This window comes from Aphelocoma coerulescens (genome assembly GCF_041296385.1).
Source record: "Aphelocoma coerulescens isolate FSJ_1873_10779 chromosome Z unlocalized genomic scaffold, UR_Acoe_1.0 ChrZ, whole genome shotgun sequence".
Taxonomy (NCBI): Eukaryota; Metazoa; Chordata; class Aves; order Passeriformes; family Corvidae; genus Aphelocoma; species Aphelocoma coerulescens.
Window position 1 is genome coordinate 65,092,711 of NW_027184085.1, and position 27,454 is coordinate 65,120,164.

Genomic DNA, 27,454 nt, shown 5'->3' on the forward strand with positions numbered 1-27,454 from the left:
AAATAAACAAAAAACTCGTTCTTTCTTTGGGTTTAGTGAGGAAAAAACCTCAGTACCTCTAGGACAGGAAAGTCAACTCTGAATACAGAGGACATGCTTTTTTTGCTTTTTCAAATGATAAAGTAGATTCTGCAGAACTTTTCCTTATTATTAACAGATTTCTAGACCTGCTGAAGAGTCAGAATTAGTTTTCGAAATTCTGTATCATCTGAGAGTGTAGCAACTGCTACTAATCTGATGGGTTTTGAGAAAGTGAGGGCCATCATGCTATAGAACTGACCACACAGCTGAACAGAGGCTAAAAGCAAATTACAAGAAAAATGTTTGAGTCTCCAGATTTCCATCTGATGTGCAGGGAATTCTTGCTGGGATAGGAAGGAAAAGAAAACTTACAGTCTGAGATGAGTTTCTAATATTTCTAATTTATCAGCAACACTTGACTTTCCAGAATGGTGCTGTCTGTCACAGGATGTTACTACACTAAGTATTGCAGGTCTTAGAAAGCATTGGCCATATTAAAAATTATGTTCAACAATGTGACCTAGAAAATAACTAATTTTGGGAAAGTTACCACAATTAATCCATCTATCTCGTTCCATCTTAAGAAAACTCACTTAATTAGTGAATAAAGGGCAACTCACAATTTACTAGATTATTTAAAGCATATTACTTGGTAGTTATCAAACAAGAATATATTCTTAACCTCATGAATTTGTCTCTTTCATTTGAAGAAAAAAAGGTACAATGCTTAGTTGAAAGTCTTGACAAGTGGGCATGAAAGAATATTAGGAAGCAGAATGACAAGCCTGAGTTTAGATAACATCCTAACTTCATCTGCTTCAGATTAAAAATGCTGAAAATTAAATTGCAAGGACCCTATTCATTTATTTTATTCCATAGAACTTCAATACCATTTAAAAACTGTGCTTCTCTCCCCTTAAATAAATGCAGTAAATTCATCTGATGTTTTGAAAGCATAATATTGGATCTTGGTTGAAAGCTATCTACTATATCCTTCAATTTTTTACCTGAATAACAACTCAAAATTAGGACAGTACAAATGAAGTCTTAAAAAGCATTTATTTTTTATAGTTTGGTGTTGTCTCAGTGTTTGACTAAGGTTGTATGATATATCAGATTTGCTAAGCAACAGATATACCTAGGATTATTTAGCATGTTAGGAGAGCATTGCTACAACTTCTTGTGCAGGATTATGAAATAAATCAAGTGAAGCTACAACACTTACGTTTTCATCACTGATGGCAAGTGATGACTTCCAAAGCTGGAGTCATCTGTTGTGTCTATATCTCAATCAACAACCCACAACAACTTTGAATATTTTGAAAGGGTAATATGATACAACATTAAGTGAAAAGTTCACGCAGGAAAGTAATCTCCTGGAGCAAATGGCAAGGGGATTCTTTATACTAAAAATTCCTCAGGTTAGTTCTCGTCTTCAAATTTCTATTTATAATGAATAATACATCATTACATACAGTAAGCATCACAAATAGTGCAACAGTTTATAAACGAATAAAGCTTCAAGTGAGCAACCCATATACAACTATGAACTATGTGGGCAACGAACTACTGACTGAGAAATACTCACATTTATTTGGTTTTACTTTTTAAAAAATGTTTCCAGTTTTGTAGAGCTGTATTAACTAATTAGGCACCAACTCTGAAAAGGGAACAACTGTTGTGTTATACAGAGCTAAATGTTAGGAGCATCCTGTAGAATATTGCAACATTTTGAAGATAACACATAAGTATTTAAGAGGTTTGAAAAATAAAGTGCTCCTTTTTTCCTTTGGTAAGCAGACTTGTCTACTGGAATCTGACATTTATCAAACTCAGTAATAACACCAGTGCATATCAGCATTTCAGACAAAGAATCTTTTGAAGATGCTTTTTCCTGGGGTACTTAATAAGGACACTTGCCAAAAAGGACACTTGTGAATACTGGAGGAAAAGGAGATACATGTCTTTGGACAGAAAGGTTATATAGGAAAACTGATATGCTGTGTTTCATCCTCCAAAAGAGAATGGTCTAAATATAAAAATAAAAAAATTAAGCCTGAAAGATCTAAAGCTTCAGCAAATGTTGTGAAAGCTACCATTGTGTGAAAGCTGCGAGCTCTGTGTGTGCGGATGAGTGTCACACACTGCAGCAGGATTTTAGAACAAAAAGTTGTGAACAGCTATCTTCAGAGACGTCTCATCACATTTTATTATTCTTCAATACATACTTTCTGGATGTCTAAACTAGACTGAGCTTAGTAAAAGTTCATTATAAATCTGAAGGAAAATCTTCCAGGCAACAAGAGAATGAGAGTTTGGTGGGACATTCCCAGTGACTTCTGCTTCCAGCCAGAGCCACCCAAGCTTGGACACAGATTCAGTCTGCAGCTATTACTGGGTTTCTAAGGACGGACTTCTTATTTGTATTTGTGATAAAAAGACCAGTTTTCCATTAATGCTTCTAAAGAGAAAATTAACATAGCCTTACATTTGCTTCCTATGTCAGGAATCATCTGTTATTGCAATTAAGAGAAAGTTCAGCTTTGGTTTTATCTTTTTGCAGTACTGAGCATACAGGCACAGAATGGAGACTGAGTAACAGTCTAAATGCTAAAGGTGTCAAAGCTAACTTCATTTAAAACTAATAAAAAAATGCAACCAAGAACACATTAGAGAGAAACATTTCATACAGTTAGAGTAAGGTAAGTGCGAACTTTTGATCACTAATGTAAAGAATTTTTTAACACAGAAGGTGACTGAAGAACTAATGGTTTAGTCTTACTAATCACAGAGTGAATGCCTTTTCATCCAACTTCCTTCTTTGCTTCTATTCCATTCCTTTTCCAGTGAAACTACATTTACACAAGGCTTCAAGAAATCAGTCCGATGATAACAAAATATATTTTAACAATAGATAGCATTTACTATCAAATATATCCTGAAAGCTTTTGTTCTTCAAAGGTGGGAAGCTGAGATGCCCAGATGAATAATTATTCTGACAAGATTAGTTGCCATCACATCTGGCCTCAGCTAGAAGTTAGCAATGAGCTGTAACATGCTAATGCCAAATATCAGTCTGTGTAAAGTAAAAGGCAAGGTACAAGTTTATACAAAATATAAAGATTAACATATGGATATTGCTTTAACCTGTCCCATGTCAAGGGTAGGACGATGTGTATCACTGTAAGTTAATGACTTGGCAAATGTTCAGATGAGGGTTTAGGAACACATTAACCACCCATCTACCTAAAACTCTGCTCAGACGTGAGTGGCTGCAAGGATCTATGACAACTGAAGAGCACAGTTAAACATGAGGATAGATTTTGTTATAGAGCTCTGTCTTTTATCCCCAATGCAGACCTTTTGAAAATGTTCATGTAACCGTCTCCAGTTGTCTGCAAGTACACTGCTGTATCTTGATCACAGATTATACTCAAGCACAATTTGCAATATTTTAAAAATACTTCAGAAGTAAGAAATAGCAGTAACTATAGGCCAATTTTAATTATGAATTTACACAGAACATATAGGTCTGTAGGTGTACTTTTCAGTTATATATTTCTCTATCTGCCTCTCATTAATGTTGTGCTGAGTCAAGAACACCTATGAAAGACATGGTGGGTAGACAAAAAAACTTCTGTATATAAGGTTTAGAGGACTGATACTTCTCCATGGGATGTATGTATATTGTATGCCTACTTGATCCCTCTCTTCCCAACATTTTTTGCACTGTGGGAACACATTAAAAAGAAATAAAAGGTCACCTATCCCGAAGCAAGGCTTCTGTTACTGCAGTTAATAGGGTTGTTTGTTTGTTTGGGGGGGGGGGAGGGGCAGTGCTTCGGGTTTTTTGTTGTTTTGTTGTTGCTGCTGTTTTTGGTTTTGTTTTGGGTTTTTTGTTGTTGTTGTGGTTTTTTGTTGTTTGTTTGGGTTTTTTTGTTGTTGTTTTTCTGGGGATTTTTTTGGTGTTGTTGTTTTTGTGGTTTTTATTTTTCTTTTGGTCTCAAAACCACAAATTATTTACTAACTTACTTTCAAGGCTGAGTTTTCCTGATTTTGAGCCTGGATACTGTAGAGCACAAGAAGCCTAAAAGCTTGCATAAAGAGGTGCCATTCAACCTTGTATAACAGTGAAAACATTTATATGTCCCTTTTTTCCCACCTGCTTCTCCACAATGGCGGAAGACCTGTGCTTGGACTGTCTGGAACATGCAGCTCTCTACCACAACCCCGACTAGAGCAGTATCTGTCCAAAAATACTGCAGGATACAATAAAATGCAAGTTCTTTGGACACTGCAAGGACCAGGGATAAATACTGGGGAGATGGGGGGAAAGTGCTAACAATTTTCATCAAAATATTTATCCTCTGAGTGGAGCAGACATTTTGTATCCTGGGTAAATGCAATGCTAGGTGCTCATTTGATTCAATTCTGTTTGTTTACTCACAGACAGACAATCTTTAGACTTTGAATTCCTGTGCTTTCCAAGCTACTTCTTGCCAGCTGATCCACAATTATTGACTAAGGGAAGATTCCTATCCCATCTCAGCCGTGAAGTAAAACAATGTAGTTAATGATCTCCTGTACACTTTCTCCCATCTCCAGTCTCTGATTCTACTATTCTAAATAAATTCTACTATTCCCAGCAAATACTTCAACTATAATAGTTAATTTCTAATGATGCACATGCCTTGTGCTTAGTTGATTTCTATTCATTCATCTATCCTTGCCCAAAATAAGCTTCCTGGTTTCTTAAATTTTTTTTTTAATGGAAACATGGAAATATAGCATACGATCAACCATCATGGTTTGGCAAGCCTTTTTTCATGACTGAACATGGTTTGGGGTTTTTTTTGGCATATGAACATGTAAGTTCCTGCTTTCTCCCTCTGGCTAATATACTCATTGTTATTCAAACTCTTTGTTAACCATTTCACTCATTATTCACTGCCATTCCCAGGATTTATGGTTTTCATGGGAATTTTTCAAAATCTAATCAGATCTACATCAGTATTAGTGTCTTTCTTTCAAATTATATTTTAAAAAGATTGACATGGGACAATAAAAAAAACCTGTCATGTTATAACCTGTTTGTTTAATTCTTATAAATCTCTATAATGTCATTTTCAAATGACACTTTCTATACCAACAGGGAAAAATGACATATGAACAAAATCAGATCTACCAGCATATAAAATTCAACCATAGCCTACTGACTAAACGATCAAAAATTACTTAAGTATTAATTAAGCATTATTAAATTAAGAATTATTAAAAAGCATTTAATCATAGTTAACCACAATCATTAGTAAGCTGGTATTTATGACAATTATATTCCATTATTTTCAAAAGCAATCAGAACCCCATTACACTTAAAACTAAACTTGCCATATGAATCTGGCAAGGTCAGGCTCTGGTTTCATGTATACAAATAATTAATCCAATTAAGTCCTGAAAAGGCCTTGTTAATCTACTGTGTATGGAACATTAGCTGCCTGAAAGTTATGAAAGAGGTCATGAGAAAACTGTCAAAAATGGGAAAAAAGACCCCTTTAAAACTTTCTTGCAGGTGGAAGCAAGCAAATTGACAGTAGTGGAGAAAGAACAGAACTTAGAGATTCAAGGGTTAGTATAATTTTAATTAGCTGTAAAGGAAAACTACTCAAGTGCTATTGTTCATAAAACCCTATAGACTTGTCCTCCAAAAGATAAGCTACATTAAGAATGCTTTGAAAATTTCAGATAACACAGCACAGCTGTTGCTATGGCCTGAATTTATGGGTAACAGCAACTGCTATGGTCCTTCTCTCCATCAAGGCAGGTTTGAGGAAAGCCTTCAGCAGGGAAAAGAGCAACAGGAGATTTGCTAATTAGGAGAAGTAATAGATAACTACTTTTTTTATTAAAGCAGAATAGCACACATGAGAGGACAAAACAAAGGCAGATGAAGAAAGGAGGCAAAAAATGGGAGAAAGCATTGAAAAATTACAATGAAGCATGAAAGAGAGAGAGGCAACAGTATAACCTGTTTCACAGTAACACACCAAGAATAGCAGTGAATAGGCAACCTGGGATGTTTCTGTCTGTTCCTCTCTGTGTGTGGTCCCCAACTGCTTGTGATTTTGGGAAAAAATAGAGTATAATAAAAAGGAGCTGGAAGGCATTAGCTGATAGAAATCTCATATTATATTTTAAAGTGAAAAACAGAACATTTGACTGTTTGCAGTGAGGACAGGAGGTGTGAGGTAATGTAGCAGCATTCTAACATATGTTGCAGCATTGCTCATATATCTGAGTTTTGGCAAACCCTAGGAGATAATCTGTAAAAAAAGTAACAGCCTGTGCATTAACACTACATGAGAAAAGTGAACAAGGGTGGTAGAAGTAAATCCCTACAAGTAGTAAAAGTAAAAATATATAGGTACTTCCATAGTTCTAGATTATCAGTGAAAGACCAAAATCCTGTGTTGGCAGATGAAAACAAATAACATAAAATTTAAATAGAATATTTCTGATTTATTTCTTACACTCATTCACCTGGCCCTGACTACTACCTTCTCTTCATGGGATAGAGGTTTTTCAGCTGCTTCCACATGTCCACACTCCCTAGACTGAGAGTGTAAAGATAAACTCTTAGACCATCTCCAGAGCCTTTTACTTTTGCCTGAGCTTTAGCTGTAAGTATCCACAGACGGCATCATGTTCATATCAAATCTCTTGGAGCCGCAGCAGCTTGGCACCTGATGGAATTCCACAGGCATATTGGCTCCCTCTGCTGGAGAAAAGGGGAATATTCTGCAATGAGGAGTTCTATGAGTAGCCAGTTCCTCAAAAGAAATCGGGGTGATCAGGTAATGATCTGCTGTTGTTTTACGGTAGCAGTCTTTTCTCACTGTTTAATTGTGTATAATATATATTCTAATGATTGGGTACCCCACTTCTCGCGGTAAGGATTTTTTGACTCTCAGATTCTGAAGGACCTCATACACCTTATCTAACACCTGAGCACACCTGAGATCTATGTATGTATGTATCTATCTGTCTATAAAATGTCTGCCTATATATATATATAATGAATAAAACTTATAAGGTCATTGAAATCTTGAAATAGATTACAATCGCTTCCACTAAAAATCCACTAAAATGAGCTCCAGCTTTGACTGATTCTTCTTAGATGCTGTGGACTCAAAAAGAGAAACTCAGAGTAATAGAGATTGGCCCACAAAGCCTCATTTATGACAAAATGTATTGCTTTACTTTAAAAGCATTCAATTTAGATTAGTCCACTCCAAAATTTTGTTTTATTTAAATGCAATTCCCAAATAGTTCTACTTATGATTTAGGTTGAAACTGCTTCTGAAAGAAGCTGCACGAACTGTGCTCTGGCTTGGCAGGAATTACTGAAATCAGCTAGTAAATAATTAAATAATTCCATTTGAAACCTAGGTAAGATAGTCACTGGGAGAAAAGGGTTAGGTCCTAATTCTTGCAATGGTAACAAAGAAAATAAGTGAGACTCCAAGAGTCACTACCTGCCGTATGATACGGCACCGTGTTTTCAGTAGGACTAGGGAACATACATCATATCCCCTGGAACAGCATGACTGTTATAAAGCAACTAAAAGTTATTTACTGTGATCATACAAATGTTATTCAGGGAACTGGTGAGAGCAGCTTATCCACATGAACATTTTTACTGACACACCTTTCCCTTCTGACATACCCAACAAGTGTCTCAGCTAGCTGTGTGTTCCAATACTCCAATAGAAGTGAAAATATTTTCCACTTTCCATTCTTAGTAACACCTGTAGAATCTTTCCCTCTATAAATGAGAAATGTTAGACTTTATTATCCCAAAGATAGGAATACTGACATCAAGGGTGGAAGAAGACTATATACTACTCATAATTCTTACTGAAATATTTCACATCACAAAGTAACAGGATGAAACACATTAGCATGGAGTCAAATTTCTAAAATGTACACCTCTTCTGGATCACTGTATACAGTTCTTTTGTGTTTCCTCTGTGTTCTCCCAAATCTTATGAGTAAATGCTGATGGTATCTCACCAGCATTACTAGCTGCTGTCAGGTTAGAGCAGCAAATCTCAGGCCTCGAAGACAAAGAAGCAAATTCCCTCACTCTGGGAAACTGGGCTTTAACTTTAAAGTAATGCATAAAAATATTCATTGTTTCCTATTCCATGAAGTTTCATATTTCGTATAGACCTGGAGTATAGTGAAGCTCTGTACCTCCCAGCTTCTTCTGAAACAGTCCTTTAACTAGTATTTCCCAGCAGCTGACTAAAAGGCTCAGGCTTACCGTAAGGGAAGACTAAATTAAAAGGAAAACTTCTGTCTACTGCCAGGAGAGAGGCAGGCACTCAGTCACTCACTGCCACGAGATACCCCTCTGGTGGATGGTACAGCGAATCACTCTACACCCCTCATTTTGGAACATGCTTTGCAAGCTCCCCCTATCCAGGTATATATGTCAATTTCTTTTGGGCTTTGATTATGTATAGGGGAAAATAAGAACTTCCTTATTTTGGAAGAGTTAAGATTAAAAACAGTACAGTAGAAGCACCATTTCAGTGTTTCTGTAGAGATTTCACTTTTATAGGATGGCAGAAGCTAGGGGCTGGATGATCATTCATTCATTCATTCATACATATCCTACTCCTTAATGACCTCTTGGAGATTTTATCACATCTTTAAAATTTATCTTCTGGCAAAATTGTCCAAATCTGAATAAGTCCAAATAATAAAGCCACAATTCTACCAAGGCTGCAGTTTATAATTTTTAAATAGCGATTTTTTTAAAAAGAAGATGGTATGCACCATTGCTTCTTGAAAAATATAACTGACATGCATGTTTGTATTTTTGCTCAGGTTGAATAACACACAATTTTCAAATATTTAAACAGAGTAAGTATAATTCTTCATCATGCATTTCTATCAAAGTCAGTGGTAGGATCAACTTGGCCTGGCAGTTTGGTAGTTATTGCAGCGACAGGTGATGATGCTAAGTGCATCATAGTAGTAGTGCATAAGAAGTTTGGGGACTGGATAAATGAGAAAACATTAATTTTTTGTTTGATAAAAATAGGATGACACAGTTTCCCCTATGCCTTTTTTTTCTATTTGACCACTAGACTTTAATTTTGCTTTGCTGGCCGTAAGAATGGAAGGCCATTTGTACACAATACTTGCTGTAAGCAGATTGTGAATGATCAAATATTCCAGAGAAGTGGCTACTGCATATATGAAAAGCTGCTCAATAGTGCACTCACAAAAAGTCTGAATAGAGAATTTAGCATAAATTCATGTAATTTGTAATACTGAGCATGTACTGTGGAAATGGCCCCTGAAATTTAATGTGGACAAGATGCATCAAGCTGAGTATATACAAATAAGCCATGTATAAAGGGGTTATTCATGCATTCTGTCTGGGAATTCTCAGGCAAAGCATAGTAGCCAATGGTTCCTATTAAGTTTGCAATCTAGGTTTATATCTCTGAAAAAAGAATTTTATTGACTACTATGACAGTATTGAGACACTGTGAAGTATGTTCTCATTTTATTTTAATTTTTTGCATACTCAAAAATCCACCTAAATTTACTTCAAAACTGAAAATCTCAGCCCAGTAATTTTTTCCTTCATGCATTTAGGGTATTGTTAAATGAACTTACGCTCAAAAGGAATAAAAAATGTTTTGCAAATATCTAGTCTTTTATGTTTTTCCAATGAGTTTCGCTAAACACATGGTGAGACCTCCACTCTTGAATGCTTTACAAGTGCTCCACTAATGCTGGCAGCCCTGGACACACCAAGAACGAAATGAAGGTTGAATGTTGCGAATCACCATTCCCCATCACTGACAGAGAAATGAACTATTGTGAGCAACTACAAAGCAGGCACAGCCTTGGAACAGCAAATTCCTGAGCAATGTGCTGAAAAGGTTTGACTGCCATCTACAGACATGAGTAACTAGTGCACTGGTAGCAATTTAAAAAGAACCCCAAAAGTACAAACCTAATAAGCACCCAGCGCAGATACAAGATGAAAACTAATTATTTATGTATATATAAAACAGGGGAGCTACCATGAAAAACTTCCCGGTTTTATTTTTTTTTCTGGTAAAAATATAAACAAATGGAGAAAGATCAGCTTCCTTCATTCTGTAGAGTGGCTAGAGAGCTAATAGTTACAAATCCGGTGTCTAGTACTGCCTAAAGATTAGTAGACAGAAATAAAAAATGCTAACATTTTCTTTGTATTTAAACTATGAATTATTAAGTGCTGATTTTTAAATAGTAAGTTCTCATTTAAAACTGTCTTAAATAGCTCCTCTCATACAGAGTCAATAGTCAGCAAACCCACAAAATTTTTAATTACATTGTAAATTTCTAATCACATATATAGTGACCAAATGCTTGTATGTGGGTACAACTGTACATGCACCATCTACGTAGAGTTTTCTGTTAAATTTTAGCTTCCTAATCAGGCTAGTTCACAATAGGCCAACATATCACAACACAACTCTATATTTTCTTCCACCTGTTCAGAGCACCTAGCACAGTAGTTCAGTTCTCCCTTGTGAAACACTCTCTTTTCACTCTGCCTTAAAGCCACTTTCTTTTCTTTGACAGCTGCTGCCAAACTCTCTTTACTTCCTCTCCAAACTAGCTCACTAGCTAAGCAGTTACCCCGCTAAAATCCTCTTTCAAAAATTTTGTTCTAAACTTTCAAAATCACTGCATGGCAAAAGAAAAAGAGATTAGGAGAGCCATGTATTTCAAGGATTGAGGATGAATGACAAAATTACTTAGAACCATACAAACTGTACCTCTATAATTAAAATCAATACATTTACACACCACATGGAAATGTTCTCAGGAATTATTCTTCACAGATCAGAATTACATATAAAAGTTAAAATGTTTTTAAACAAAAAAACAGGTCACTGACAGAAAAGCCTGTGGGCCCAAACATAAGACAACTTTCAAAATCCTTCAGAAGTTAGAATTGAGCACAGCATTCTATACATGGGACTATCTTCTCACATTGCTGCATCATCCATTGGTTCTCATTAAATATTCTCAGACAGTGTGTAATTCCAGTTGAATTCCCAACACAGAATATGAATATTGGATTGATTTTAAGTGTCATATGTTGAAACTTTACATTTTCCCAAAATGTTTAGACTGCAGGTCTGTTCAGACATGCCCATGAAAGTGAAGAAAAGAAAAGCAAACATGTACTCACTCCACATTTTGAGACTTCAGCCTTTTTTCTTACCTGAGTACCCAAACAAGCAACCATCATATGAGTGAGAAGTTTAGCAGCAAACATGGCACACCTGGTGCAGAAAAGGTGGCAGATGATAGCCAAAGTAAAACCTACATAGAAATTACAATGAAAAAAGAAGAAAAAAGAAAAAAAAAAAAAGAAGGAAAATTTAAGCTTAGGCTAATAAACTGTGCTATATATCCAGCAGATATCTCTCAAAGGTGCAGATCACTTAATAAAAACCAACCAAACAAATCTTACAGAAAGTATGTCCATTTTGGTTGACACTGAGATCACTCATGAGTTATCTCAAATACTAACATGTATTTAATGTTCCCATAGGCTTGGGACCTAAAATAATTTCATGATGTAAACAAACCATTTTTGAAAAGTGTTTTTTGGTGTAATTTTCTGCACAAAATGGGTGATTGTCATAATAGTTATATATAAAGCAAAGTTCAGTGTTCATATTACTGTATCCAAAAAATGTTTTTAGAAACAATTACATAAGAAATGCCTCCTGTTGGGTAGCACTGTTTTAGCAGATAGCGAAACCTTCTAAATGCCAATCTCCCATTTCATCTGTGTTGGGCATAAAAATCTATTATAGCAGTAGTCAGAAAGAATGACACCACTTTTCATTTCACTAATTAATTGTAAACATGAACAGAACAAAAATGGAAAAGGCCCCTTTCCTACCGGTAAGTAGTTCCTGGGAAAAGAACCCTAGGAAAGTTAAGCCACCAAGGAAAACACTGCTAAATCTAAGAGTTAATTAGAGTTAACCGTGTGCTTTCACACCTCACTCAGGGCAGGAATTTGGGTAATTAAGGCAGATCTTTTATCCTCTATTGAGACTGATTATTTGTTCAGCTACCAGTATTTGTAAGAGATGAATGAAAGAAATAATTGCTAAAAGTATTGTTTCTAAATATTTCAAGAATTATTTAGTGATATTTAAACAACTATCTACATGTTCTTTTTTCTTTTTTTTTTTAATATTCTTCATACCTATGTGGAAATATCAAGAGAAATGAATAATATCCCTATCACTCTAAAATAAAGCAATTTGTTACTTAAAAGAGTCATTTAAATCTAGTAATCTATATCATCACATCTTCAACAAGCCAAAAAAGCTGAAAGGCATCAGAAAGCATTTGCCTCAAGTTCAAAGTAAACCCTTAACCAAGCTAAACTATTTTTACTTTTAAAACACATTCTTATGACTACAGTAAATGACCAGTTCTGAACAATTATCTGTATCTTAATTGATTCAAATTCAGCAAAATATTTTCTTAGCTTTTGCATGTATATTTTTTCTTCAGCTTTTGTTGCATTTTCCATTCTACAGCATTTTGTTTCATCAACGTACTTCTTTTTCCCTGCAATTGTATTTTAAAATCTGCTTATTTTTATGGGCTAAAATCTCCTTTTATTATTGTTAAATATAACCATCAATTTGTGTGGAGCAGAAAAACTGAGAGGTTCTTTCTCTGTCTTCATTTTCTTTGGCTGAGGTTTTAAAAAAAATAAGACTAGATTTAATCTGTAAGGACAGTTTGCTAGGTAGGGATACATAATTGATTTAGCTGCATGCAGGATTTTTGTTACTCATAGAGTGATGATCTAGTACAGAAGTCATAAATCTCACAAGTAGCACACCAGCCCCCATTTAAGGGGATTAAAGTCAGCCAATAATTCCCTTTAGCATGTTTTCTTAGTAAGCCCATTACTCTTAGTGCCTATAAATGCAAGAGGTCATTTCCAACCTAAATAATTCTATAGTTGTAAGAAAAATTACTTAAATTTGTGATTGCTGCAACATATTAGTAAACCAGCTGCAATCTGGAAGGCTCCTTCAGAAGTCGAGTTTAGAATTTAGATCCCTTGCTTCCTGCCTGGTATTTTGGGGCTTAGGCTGTTGAGGCTGCTAACAAAGAGAGTCATGCTCCTCATAGGTTGAACTCTAGGGTTTTTTCCCAAGATGTTGGGTAGCAGTTAGGCAGCAGTGTAATGGAATCTATCTCCCCCAAGTTATGACTTCTGAGTGTAAATTCCAGATAAAATGGTCAAAAAAATTGACAAAGAGGATGACTGTACTGCTGCTAGCAACACAGATGAACTTAAGATTTTTAAGTTTCTTCTCGCAAATGAATGACATCTCTTTTCAATAAAGCACCTCAGGGAAACAGCCACTCAGGTGATCAAGGGGTGTGCCAGGACCATTTGCAGGAGATTTAAACGGCTCTTCGGAGCCAGGTGACCCAGACCAAGCAAACAGGGGCGTGGTACGGCAGTTTGCTCAGCGGTTTGCACAGGAGGGGTGCAGCTGTTCTCCCGGCTCCTGGTGGTGGGTGGTATGTTATAGATGGGTGTGTTTTGGTTGGGTTTTTTGGGGTGTTTTTCCCCCAACTTGACTAGATCCAGCAATGGGTTACAAATGGTCAAAAGCCATTGCTGCTGCTGCCAGCAAAAGTGTGCTAACCCAAGCAGAACCCCCCAAGGACACAGCTGTCCAGACCCCTGGCTGCAGGGAGTGTCTGAGCCTGGGGGCAGTACCAGAGAACAGTGCAAAAGACACCTGTGTGTGGTGTGAGCAGGTGAATGATCTGCTCTGTCTGGTGGCAGGGCTTAAGGAAGAACTGGGAAGGCTGAGGAGTGTTAGGGAGTGTGAAAGAGAAATAGCCTTGTGGACTTACAGCCTTGCAAACCTGCAAGAAGCTCAGCGGGAGTCAGAGGAGCCCTGACCCTCTTACCATCAGGCAGAAGGAGGAGACCTAGCAGATGGGGGGAATGGAAATGGGTACCCAATCAGAGAGGTAGTAAAATTCCCTCCTGACCCCCATCACCCTCCCAGGTGCCCTTACAGAGTGGGTACGAGGCCCTGGGTCCAGAGGGTCAGGCAGATGACACTGAAGAAAAACATCTGTCTGGAGAGTCTTCCACCTGCACTTCGTCTGTCAGATGCATCACAGCCTCAGGAATTAAGAATAAAAGAAGGGTAGTTGTAGTAGGTGACTCCCTTCTGAGGGGAACTGAGGGCCCTGTATGTCAACCAGACCCATCCCACAGTGAAGTCTGATGCCCTCCTGGGGCCCCAGGTATGGGATATCACCAGGAGACTCCCTGAAATAATTCAGCCCTCTGGTTATTACCCACCGCTGGTTGTCCAGATTGGCAGTGATGAGGTTGACAAGAAGGGGGTACCAGGGTCATTAAAGAGGATGCCAGGGCTCTGGATTGGTTGGTTGATGGGGCAGGAGCACAGGTGGTGTTCTGCTCAGTTCCTTCAGGAGCAGGGATGAATAATGAAAGGAACATGAAAACCCATGTTATCAATGCATGGTTTAAGGGCTCTGTCACCAGAATTTTGGTTTCTTTACCATGGGCAATTTTTACAGCACCAGGCCTTCTTGAGTCAGATGGGCTCCATCTGTCTAACAAGGGCAAAAGGATTCTAGCCCATGAGTCAGCAGGGCTGACTGAGAGGGCTTTAAACCAGGTTTGAAGAGGGAAGGGGATGAAACCAGGCTTCCTAGAGACGAGCCCAAGGGTGGTAAGCCTGAGTCAGGGGTAAAGTCAGGAGCCCAGCTGAAATGCCTTTACACTGATGCAGGCAGCATGGGCAACAACCAAGAGGAGCTGAAGCCATGGGACAGCAGGAAAGCTGTGACATAGTCACCGTCGCAGAAATGTGGTGGCATGACTCGCATGACTGGAACGCCACAGTGGGTGGCTGCAAGCTCTTCCCAAGAGACAGGTGAGGCAGGAGAGGTGGGCGGGTGGCTCTGTATGTTAGGGAGGCTCTCAACACCATGGAGCTGGAGATCAATGACAAAAAGATCAAGTACCATGGGTAAGAATCAGGGGAAGACCAGCAAGGCTGACATCCTGGTGGGAGTCTCTTATAGACCAGCCAACCAGAATGAAGAGATTATTCTATAAGCATTCTACAAGCAGCTGGAGGATGTTTCAAGATCACCAGCCCTTGTTCTTGTAGGGGATTTAACCTGCCAGATACCTGCTGGGAGCTCAGCACAGTGGGAAAGAGGCCATCCAGGAGATTCTTGGAATGTATGGAGGAGAGCTTCTTGCCACAGCTGGTGAGCGAGCGTGCCAGGGGTGAGGCTCTGCTAGGCCTGCTGTTTGCAAACAGAGAGGAGCTGGTGGGAGATGTGGTGGTCAGATGCCGTCTGGGGCACAGTGACCATGACATTCATGAAAAGAACCATGAGTTTTCAATGTTCAGTGAAACAAAGATACTGAAACTTCAGTAAAACTTTTACACTAGACTTTCAGAGGGTGAAATTCAGGATGCTGTTTTGGAGAGTACCTTGGGAAACAGCCCTCAAAAACAAAGGGGTCCTGGAAGGAGGGACATACTTCAAGAAAGAAATCTTGAAGGCATAGGAGCAGGCCGTCCCTATGTGCCACAAGACGAACCAGTGGGGATTAGAATGGGCTACCCAGGGAGGTGGTGGAGTCACCACCCTTGGAGGTGTTTAAGAAAAGATTGGATGTGACACACAGTCCCATCATCTAGTTGGCAAGGTGGCATTAGGTCATAGGTTGGACTCAATGACCTCAAAAATCTTTTCCAGCCTAGTTGATTCTGTGATATTTATATGCTTGACATTGTTTTCCAGTGGCAAAATTTGTCAGTGGGCAAATATCAGACAAGATTTCACCTTTAATGACATGAAGTTAGTCAATATTCCTTCAATATTCCACTAAATAAAAAGATTGTCATCAGCTACCAAAAATGTTAATAATCAATCAGTGGTCATCAGTGATTATTAATGGGAAAACTGTCTTAAATGAACTGACCTGAAATGCAGATGAATCCAGAAGAAAAAAAAGCCTCGTTGTATGAAGATAAGTTATCTGTTTGGGCATAAACTGCATAAATGGACATATGAGAACAGGAGCATTCCACATAATCTGATTTGTCGTCAACCACCTTGCAGAATCCACTATCAGACAGCCAGCTGCAAAACAACAGTTTCACAGAGTTGGAAATGGACTTGTGTAATTCACATGGTAAGCAGGCTTGAAAATTTTTGTTGTATTCCTGAAATACCAAGTTCCCATAACTATTCAATAGGTGTTTTCTGTAATCTTGCATGTGTAGTGCTCAGAAGAGCATATTTACATGAGATTAAAATATTGTTTATAGCTTTTTAATGTGTTTTTTTTAATCTTTGTAAATGTATTAACATTTTTTTTTCACTAGAGAATTTTTGTGCCCATGTTTTTAAAATCTCTGCCAGACTTCTAGGTCTGTCTGACTTTTCAAATAGCTTTTTACTTAACTTTGCTCAATACCCTGATATGGAGAACATTTTATACTGCTATTTGTTGCTTTGAAACTAAAATTCAGGTTTTGTTTTGGTTTTTTTTCAGTATTGCTGAAGTGGTTTTGAAAAAGGGTAAAGCATACCACAGATGATATCCTAAGCCATTTTTACTGGAAATTGTGCACAGATTAAAGGAAAGCATACAGGTAAATTCTGGTGCATCTCCTCCTGAAGAGAAATAGTTTGTATCAACAGCAGGCTGGTATCATCCAGTTGGTCTAATGAAATTGAACCTAAACCAACTATACTTCAACAGGATACAGAACACAATTATCTCTAATTTCATTAACATATTCATTTATGCAGTTCTGGGATTTATAGCCTGTCACTGTAACCTAATGCATCATTATACAATCTAAATGGTATTTTGATGAAAAAAAGCCAGGGGCAGAAGTCTGAGAAATATCTGAGCCAGAATAACTACTCATTTTATTATAAGAAAAGTTTTATGTACTGGTAAAATGGCCAGAAAAATTAAGGAAAAAACACATGAAATGGATCAATTTTATACTTGCAAATTATTTAATTGGAGTTATCAAATCTTAAACAAATACATGGATTCATGGTAGAAATTGGAAAACTAAACACAGGAATAAAATAACCTTTCAGCAGCTTGATTCCAGAGGAGACATAGAGACTTCTGTGGAACAATCCGATTTCCTTTAGCATAAATACGATAAATGACTTCATTGTTATCTTTCAAAGGTTGTGAACTCTGACCCTGCAAGCTCATTGAAAAAACCTGAAACAACATGTACAATGTAAAGATAGATTTAATATTAAGATTCAACACAGTGTTCATTTTAATCACAGACAACCATAAAAATGTTCATTTTATTTTAAATACATATGTGATATTTTGAGCCATATCTAGGTTAAAATAAATTATTGAAAAAAAATTGCATTATTTTCAAACCTTGTTCTTCAGGGCAAGTTCTTTATCTCTAGTAAGGAACCACTGCTGACTGCTGTATTCTGTGAACTGTATGGATTCACAGTTTTCTTCTTGAGGAGATGATAATACTAGAGAGACCTCTAGTAAATATTCAGGTACTTGAATAGAATCCCCATCTTTTCCATTAAATCTGTGTCCATTGATTTGCTGAGGAAACCAGTTGTGAGCCATTATTGCAATATATGGGCAGCTGTCAAGGATATTTTTACCTCTGTGGAAATGGAAAAGCAATACGGCTGGTAAGCAGAACCAAGCTTCACTATTCATCACATAATGACTCTAAAAGGTACTTGTGATTTGTTAGTACTTTATTAGTTCATCATTTTTAGGCTTATGACGTTTAATTGGCCCACTGTTTCAGTTTCTGGGGAAAAAAAAGGGCTGAATTTTTACATATTTCAGCTTCTCCATTTCCCTTCTGGGATTTGTTCCTTATGACCTGTAACTGAAATCTGTCCATAGTAAACTAGGTTATCAAACACTCATCTTTACAACTTGATGTAGAGCCGAGTCTAAAAAACAGGAGAGGCATTAAAATGTATGATCTTGCTTTATTTTTTTTTCTTAACAGATGATGCAAAAAAAAACTTGGAATAAAGAATTTTAACTTTTAATTTCTAAACACTGAACACACATTCAACCACCAGTTGTTTAAAAGATTGTCAATAGGAAAAACAGAGTGTTTAAAACCATCTGTCTCATAAAAAAGAATAATCTCTTTCTTCAGTCACCTATTTCCCCAGCCCATTAGCCTGACAAGGGTATTATGCCCTTGGAGACAAAACTAGCAATTTGAAATTATGAGTAGCTTTAAAAATTCAAAAAAAATGCTCAAGTGAGCAAAACCAAGCACATATAAATTACAAAATGCCAGTAGAAATTTTGGGTCACTAACTTTCATCTAAGGCTTAGAACACAGCTCTGCATCATACAATTACATATTATTTTCTTGGCAAGAATAATGAATACTTTTCCAGGCAATATTTGAGCTAAAGGTGAGTATCTAACATACCAGATCTCCTGACTCATGTTTGATATCTACCCCATAACAAAGTACCGGTTATATGTGACACGCAATCATACAAAGCACTATGTATTGGCACTATGACACAGCGCTTCATAAGATCATGGTAGTGTAACACATTCACATATGGGTAACATACTAGACAAGTGGTAACATGGTAGACAAGTCCTTCTTCTGAAAATGTAGTTTAGATTTTCTGTATTGGTAAGATGTCATGTATTCACAAAACATATTATGAATTCAAGCGTACTAACCTTTCTCCTGGTGATCCACACTTTATCCCAGTCAACAGAGAAAAAGCAAACTTCTCAGTCACCTCAGCAAGCAAGCTATATCCTTGTGTATCCTCACGTTTTGGGCTAGCCAGAGCGCAGAGTATCTCATAGAAAAGACTTCTACTTTTACCAGTTAGTAACAGTTTTTCACCTACATCTGTAACCTAATGAGAAGAAATCAAACAACATTTTACACAAAGGAATCTGCTTGTATTATGTACAGTGGTTTAGTGATATTTTCACTGTGCTTCCAGTGTTCATTCTGAAAGTTCAGAATACTTTTCCCAACTCCTGATCACTGCTCCAGGCATAAGACACAGTCTGTCAAAACTACATAAGCATATCCTTACTAGGGAATTTGATTATTAATGAAAGGATGTGGCATTTTTCATTCTTTCACAAAACAAAGATTGTTGAGTCCTGAGAATTTTTTACATTATTTTCTCTGTTTTCTTTGTGGCAACAATCAAAAATGAATGGATATTGTGATAACACTTTGTATCAAGGTATTTAGAAATTTTTCAGCTTCTGTGCATTATTCCACGAGTCTAGAAGAGATAGAACACCATAAAACTAGTCTATAATTTTCATAGAACTTAGTGCAATGCTTAAACACAAGCTACTGGAGGAAGAAAGACTGATGCTTGGTTAAGACTACAGCAGCCTCCAGCTGGCCCTGGTAGGATTTGCTTGTGTGTTGACTGCAGTCTGCTGTAAAGATATGAGCAGGTGTTGTGCCAGGCCTAAAAGCAACAAAATTGTGGCCTAAGAGTCAAGAAAACATAATAAGCTCTATGAAACTGTGGCACCAAAGGGAAAATTTTGCACAGTAGAAAATCTAGAGCTACTGGTATGTATGCAAAATTAATACTGGTTGCTCATTTCAACCTATTTGATTTCTGATTTCTTGCCACCATCATAACTAGTGGCAGATAAACTCCTTCTTTGATTGTGGGACTTCATAATTTCTACTTTTATTTTGCAGTCTGTGCTTCTGAGTCACTGCTGTGGGTGTGATCTGCCTTCTTATATACATACATATATATATATATGTGCCTTGTTGTGTTGTTATACTCTAATTAATGTCATTGGTCATTTAAGAAAGAACAGGAAGTGTTCACCTTATCTATTATATGCACCACAGCAGTAAGTTGCTCTTCTGTAGTTTCTGTAGTCACTTTGACATTCAGACTCTGAAGGATTCTGTGTAAAATGGTGTCATCAAGAGGCTGATGCAGTTGATCAATCAGTCCCCAAACTGGCAAGGAGTCCAAATCTGAGACAATGGTGATGTTAGAAATACCATACACGTCATCTACCCTGGCACCACCTGTGGGATTAGAAAGTACAACCTGGAAACGTTTAGGAAATGGGTTTAAAGATCCTGTCTTTGGAGTCAGGGTCACATCCAGGAATGCATTTCTCTGTCCATGTTCAAAAGTCAATAATCCTTCCGATCTGGCAAAATCTTGTCCTGCCACAGCTGGAGATATGAAGGTCCTTCCAATAGGTTCAGGTTTTTGTAGCTCCTTAAAACAAACCAAAAGAGTTTTAGGTAACATTATGATAGATGTAATTGTTCAAAACCACCTGCTGTAGAACACACTTTAAATGGGTAAAAACAAATGTGTAAAAAAGAAGTCCTCTTTCAAAAAGCAGTTATGAATGAAGAAACAATTCCATTAAAATAATTATCTCCCTGAATTAGTAATCCATCAAACCTAGGAGAAGACTTATATATATTGCCAATAGTAAACAAGGTCCCACTCTTTCTTTTCCAGAACAAAAACCACAACATTTTCTGTGTGAATAAATACTACAGAAATGTTAGCACAGGTGTGAATTCCAGAAGAGTTGATGTAAGACTGCAACTGCAGCACAAAGTCCCTCACTTTAGGGTAGAGAAAAGCATTACAAATACATAGAAAACTAAGCAAAGCAAAGGTTTTGGAAATCTGTGTCCAAACTAATTTCAGTTCATGGTATTTTAGTCCCAGAATACATACTTAAAAGATGAATAATCCATTGAATACAAAGGGAAAGCAAATGCTATAGAATACACATGCATGGCAGATAAATGAATTTATCTATTAATGCTACCTGGCCTTATTTCCTTGTGAAGCAACACTGCTTTTACCTTCCATGAGGTTTGCAGTTATTGTTTCATTCTTCAAAGGCTTGCTCTTTTTGTCACTTGCCATAACCTTAACATTATATCTGGTAATATAATAAACTCTCCTTAAGACAAAACTAACTTTCTGAGCTGTTATTCTACTGTATGATTTTTCAAAAGTGTTCATTCATTTAATAAATACAGCTTCTATACTGACTCCTAAGTAAAGGTCTCCTACTGAATAAAATGAGGATTTTTATTTGTGAAATACTACACCCCTTTTTGAAAATATTTAGCTTTTATTAGTAGAGTTTATTTATGGAATGAATCAGACATTTTCTGAGTTCACTGGAGAATCTGGTAAATCAATGCAGTGTGTAACTGTTCAAAATTGCTCTAGACATGACCACTTCACCTGTGAAAATTCCAGGGAGAAGCTTCCTTTTGTTTATTCCTTCCCACTGAGAACCAGGAAACGGAAATAAGTACTAATAAAAGCACTAGTGACAAGAACAATGTCTAAGAAACCTTTGTAGGGAAGAGATAAACATCAGTTTCCAGTTACTGCCTTCCTGTCTGCTGTGGCCTCTTATTTTAAAACTACTAATAATACCAATACTTTAGTACTTGGCCATGCACCCTCAAAACCTAAAAATGTCCAAAGAAGGTTGGTTATAAAAATTATAAATGGATAAGAGATTGCCCCCTATATTTTAGCTTAAATATACACTGGGCAGTAGCAATTTATTTTCCATTTAACAGCTAAATTATAGTGAATTCTTACGTGGAATAAATGTGAAAATTTGTTACCACACAATCTAACTGAAACACTGGCCAACTACTATATAATAAATGCATGGAAACACCACATAAACCTATGTGGTTAAAACAGATATGCATTTAATATAACAACAGAATGCAGAAACTTTTATTAATAAAGGGTAAATATATGATAAACCACCCCCAAAATAATTATTTTAGGCATAAAATCACACATATTCAAAGTAGATCAGGCCAAGTACTATTCCAATGTGATGGTAAACTTGAAAGAATCTTGCAGTCTGTACCCTGATGCTGGATTCACAGATACTAAGGAAGTGGCAGGAATCATATTTTTGCAGATCTTCTAAGGGAGAAACTTCCTAACAATGAGTGAGGAATGCATTTAAGAGAAAAAAGTGTCAACAGTTAGAAGAGTCTCGTGCTACAAATGTAAACATCTCAAAAATGAATGGGGATAAAAAAATTTACTTTAGCACTTGCTATTTTCAATCAGAAGAACAAATTTTCTTGTTTAGTATTCCAAGAACATTGAATAAAATTTGATTAAATGTCTCTCTCTTTACATACATGTGTTCTGGTATAAATTTGTGCCCTAACAGAGTAAGTCTCGTATTGTCTGGATGTTGTATACATATCCATCAGGATAAAAACTTAATTTCAGATGAAAAAGTCTCAAAAATTGAAGACTCAGAAGAGCCTTAGAATAAAGAAAGAAATATATTAGGTGCCTGGCTGACCACATTCTTTAAGGACACTGGAAGATAGTGCTAAAAAACCCATTCCTGAAAATGCAATGAGAAAAGGGTCTTTTATTAATGGAAAACCTAAGAAGCTAGGCCCAGCAAATGTTTGACTGTTTCCTGAAATAAATGCTAATTACAGTCATATTTACTTCAAAGAACGACCAATTATTTAATTATAAAATTAAGAATAAAACCTATTCTTCTACAAATGGTTTGGGTTGAAAACGATCATAAAGACCATCTAGTTCCAAAGCCCCTGCAGTGGACAGGGACAACTTCCACCAGACCAGTGGCTCAGAGCTCCCTCAAACCTGGCTTTGAACACCTCCAGGGATGCGGCATTCAAAACCTTTTCTTGCCAGTGCCTCACCACCCTCTCAATAAAGAATTTCTTCCTAATGTCTAATCTGAACCTACTGTCTTTCAGTTTTAAGCCTTTCCCTCTTCTCTTGTAACTACATGCAAAAAGTTCCTCTCCAACTTTCTGATAGGCTTCCTTTAGGTACTGGAAGGCTGCAACGGCCAGCCCAAAGCTGCCTCTTCTCTAGGCTGAACAATCCCAATTCTGTCAGCTTCTCCTCATTGCAGAGGTGCTCCATCCCTCTGATCAACTGAGTGGCTTCCTCTGGTTCTGCTCCAACACAGCTCCATGTCCTTCCTCTGCTGGGACCCCAGAGCTGGAGGCAGCTCTGCAAGCGGGGTCCCATCAGAACGGAGCAGAAGGGTCTGAATCCGCTCCCTCCAAAGCTGCCCACGGGGCTTTGGATGCTGCCCAGGACATGTTTGGTTTTCTGGGCTGCAAGTGCCCATGGCCAGGGCATGGCCAGCCTCTCACCCAGCAGCACCCCCACGTCCTTCGGGGCAGGGCAGCTCTCGATCCGTTCATCCCCCAGCCTGTACTGCAGGTTCCTCTGAGCCAGGGGCAGCACCAGCACTTGGTCTTATTAAACCTCATGAGTTTCCCAGATGCCACTTCTTGAGCCTGTTCAGGTGCCTCTGGATGGCATCCTATCCCTCAGGAGTGTCAACTGCACCCCTCAGCTTGGTGTCATCTGCAAATTTGCTGAGGGTGCACCTGATCCCTTCATCAACGCCATTAATGAAGACATTAAATAACACTGGTCCCAGTACAGATCCCTGAGGGACACCACTCGTCATTGATACCCATCAGGACTCTGAGCCATTGACTACGGCCCTCTGGATGTGACCATCCAACCACTTTCTTATCCATCAAATAACAGTCCATTCGAATCCAACATCAAATCCATCCCTCCAGTTTAGACGGATGTTGTGGGTGATGTGTCAAAGGCTTTACTGAAGTCCAGATAAATGACATTTGTAGCCCTTCCCTTGTACACTGATGTAGTCACCCCATCATAGAAGCCCACTAGATGGTCAGGCAGGACTTGCCCTTGGTGAATCTGTGCTGGCTCTCTCCAATCTCCCTGTTCTCCATGTGCCTTAGCAGAGCTCCTAGAAGGATCTATTCTGTGGTCTTCCCAGGCACAAAGGGGAGGCTGAATGGTTGATAGTTCCCAGGGTCTTCCTTTCTACCCTTCCCTTTTAAAAGATGGGTATAATAATTCCCCTTTTCCAGTCACTTAGGATTTCACCTGACTGTCAAGACTTTTCAAGTAACATGGGAGACTGTCTTGGCAATTGCATCAGCCAATTCCCTCAGGACTCTGGGATGCATCTCTTTGGGCCTCATAGAGTTGTGTACATTCAGGTTCCTCAGGTGGTCACGAACGTGAATTTCCCTTAGAGTGGGAGGGACTTTGCTCCCCCATGCCCCATCCTTCTGTCCATCCACTTAAGAGGTGTAGGAATAAAGGCTGCTAATGAAGACTGGCAAGAAAGTTGTTGAGTACATCAGCCTTTATTAACCCATTGTTACCAGTTTTCCAGCATTGTTTATCAGGGGGAAACACCTTCTTTGACCTTCCTTTTCTAGTTAACATACCTCTAGAAGCCCTTCCTGTTACTTTTTGTGTCCCTTGCCAGGTTCACTTCCAGCTTCACCTTGGCCTTCCTTACACATTCACACTCCATCTCTATACTCTTCTCAGGTCACCTGTACTTGCTTCAACTGCCTGTGCATTTGCTTCTTTCTTTTTAGTTTGACCAGCAGGCTCTGACTCAGCAATGCCAGTCTCTTGCCTTCATTGCCTGATTTCTTGCTCCTGGGAATTGCTAGCTCCTGTGTTCTATGGAAGACGTTCTTAAAGATCTCTCAGCTCTGTTCCACTCCCTTGTCCCTGAGGGCAGTCTCCCAGGGGAACCCCCTGACTCTCTCCCTGAAGAGCTGGAAGTCTGCTTTCCTAAAGATCAGAAAAAGATATAAAAATAAATTAAATTGCAGTAAGTCTTACCTGCATGCTGTAGCTAACCATTGTTGTTACTGATGTACTAGAATCTCTAAGAACTTGCAGACTGATTAAAGCTGTTTTCTTATAAGCCACAGCAAATCGAGATCCCACAGCAAAATACACTAAACCATGAGGAGCATCACTTTCCAGGACAGTTATAAAAGCAAATCTGGCACTGTTGTTCAAAGCAGCTCCTGTGCTTACAGCATACAGCTCAACAAAAATATAAGTTTCAAATTCCGGTACCTGTAAGTGAGGGATGATTTTCATATCATTATAAGATCTACTAATAACTTTCAGCTTTAAATAAATGTTTATATATTACTTTGTACGCACACTGGATCATTTTAATAACACTTACCACAAGCATGCTTCCTGAAATATGCAATAAATACAACAAAATATAGCCTAAAAACAATACTGCAATGGGCACCACTCTGTCAGACACATGAATTAAATCCCAGATTTTCACATGGAACTTATTGCATTAAAGTAGCTATTTAAATAGTGCACACATTGTGGCTATAAATGTGACATAAATGACAGTAAACTCTCCAAGAGTGCCATATTCCAGATTATGGATTTACATAGATGTACAATTTATGAAGAATTTGCGCTTTCATTTTCTTTTTACCTTACAAAAAGGCATGTAACTACCTACTCACTTTGGGAAAAACTGCACAGAAGTAAATATACAATTTTGAAAATCCAATTAACTTGCCCGTATTCAAGTACTGAACTTAGTTAAAGTTCTGAAAAATATTTTACGAAGAACCTTAGCATTTAAACACCAATATGTTTAGGCATATTTTTACAAGAAATTAAAATCTCAGTAGATTTGCACACTTAACTGCATTTATTGAAAACCCCAGAGCTTAGAGAATACTATTTGATAGACTTTTGTGATGTTTCACATATAGAGAAATATGTCACTCTGAAAATACAGGTCATGGAACTTTGTTCCCTCATTGAAAATAAGGTAGCAGTGTTAAGTTTACAAGATGATGTTCTGCCTCATCTTTGATTTTGTACCTACAACACAAATGTAATGTTTAAAAATAGACACCTGATTACTAAGATTCCAGAAATCATTGGAGTGATGTTATTTGGACCGATTGCATGCACTTGTCAAGTAGCAAGCTTGGAAAAGAAAAAAGAAGTCATTATTTACAAGAAAATAGCATTATAAAAAATGATGATAATTGAAGAAAGTTGGGGGTTTTTACTATTTTTTGTACTGGGTTTGTATGGCCAGGTTTTGGTAGTGGTGGAGGTTTCAAGGGTGGTTTCTGTGAGAAGTTGCCAGAAGTTTTGCCCGTGTCTGGTAGAGCCAATGACAGACAGCTCCAGGAAAGGCCCCCCACTGGCCATGGCTGAGCCAATTAGAAATGGTGGTAACACCTCTGTGATAATAGATTTAAGAAGTAAAAAACCTGTTATTATGCAGATGTAATTGCAGCCAAAGAAGAGCAGAGTGAGAACACATAAGAGGAACAGCTCTACAGACACCAAGGTGAGTTAAGAAGGAGGGGGAGGAGGAGCTCCAGGAGCTGGAGCTGGGATTCCTCGGCAGCCCATGGTGCAGTCCATGGTGAAGCAGCTGTGCCTCTGCAGCCCATGGAGGTCCATGGGAATGCAGAGATCCACCTGGAGCCCATGGAGGAGCTCCCTGCAAGAGAAGGGGGATGCCTGAGAGGAAGTTATGACCCCATGGGTGGTCCACACTCCAGCAGACTCCTGGCAGGGATCTGCAGACCCATGGAGAAAGGAGCCCACACTGGAGCAGGCTTCCTGGTAGGACTTGTGACCATGTGGGGGACCCACACTGGAGCAGCCTGTCCTTGAAGGACTACACCCTATGGAAGGGTGACCATGGTGCAGCAGTTTATGGAGAACTGCTGCCCATGGGATGGACTCATGTTGAAGAACTTTCCTATTGGAGGGACCCCATGGTGGAGCAGGGGAAAGACCCTTCCCTGAGCAGCAGCAGGAACAATGTGTGATGAAATTAACATAACCCTCGTGTCCCAACTCCATTTGCTGCTGGAGGGGAAGAGGTAGAGCTGGAAGGAGGGAGGGGAGGGCAGAAGGTGTTTTAAGGTCTTAGTTTTACTTCTCATTATCCTGCTCTGATTTTGTTAGTAATAAATTCAATTAATATCTCTAATCTGAGCCTGTTTTGTCCATGATGGTGTTTGGTGAATGATCTCTCCTGGTCCTTATCTCAGCTCATAAATCTTTTGTTATATCTTCTCTCCCCTGCCCAGCTGCAGAAGGGAGAGATAGGAGAGGCTTTGGCGCGTGCCTGGCATTCAGCCAGGGTCAACCCACTACATAAAAAAGCTTTGTGTTTCAGCTCTGAATTTTTGGAAATCCTACTTTAATTCTAGGATTTTAGCTAATAAAGTCAGTACATCTGACTAAGTAAAACTTACAAAAGCTGGAATGTATCCTACAAAAACGTAAAGTACTTATTTATTGTATTTATTATTTCATCATTTTTTAATGTATTTACTACTAA

General features: G+C 38.1%; 1 protein-coding gene across 1 annotated transcript in view; it reads right to left on the reverse strand.

Annotated features, from left to right (window-relative positions):
- The window catches only part of ADGRV1 (adhesion G protein-coupled receptor V1), a 264,867-nt gene that overhangs the window by 120,612 nt on the left and 116,801 nt on the right, over positions 1-27,454 (reverse strand). The window contains exons 78-84 of the mRNA XM_069001528.1: positions 24,937-25,179; positions 20,047-20,454; positions 18,905-19,089; positions 17,588-17,837; positions 17,274-17,413; positions 16,142-16,302; positions 11,324-11,424 (exon numbers count right to left, since the gene is read on the reverse strand). Of these exons, the coding sequence (XP_068857629.1) occupies positions 11,324-11,424; positions 16,142-16,302; positions 17,274-17,413; positions 17,588-17,837; positions 18,905-19,089; positions 20,047-20,454; positions 24,937-25,179 (1,488 nt within the window). The remainder of the gene's footprint in view (positions 1-11,323; positions 11,425-16,141; positions 16,303-17,273; positions 17,414-17,587; positions 17,838-18,904; positions 19,090-20,046; positions 20,455-24,936; positions 25,180-27,454) is intronic.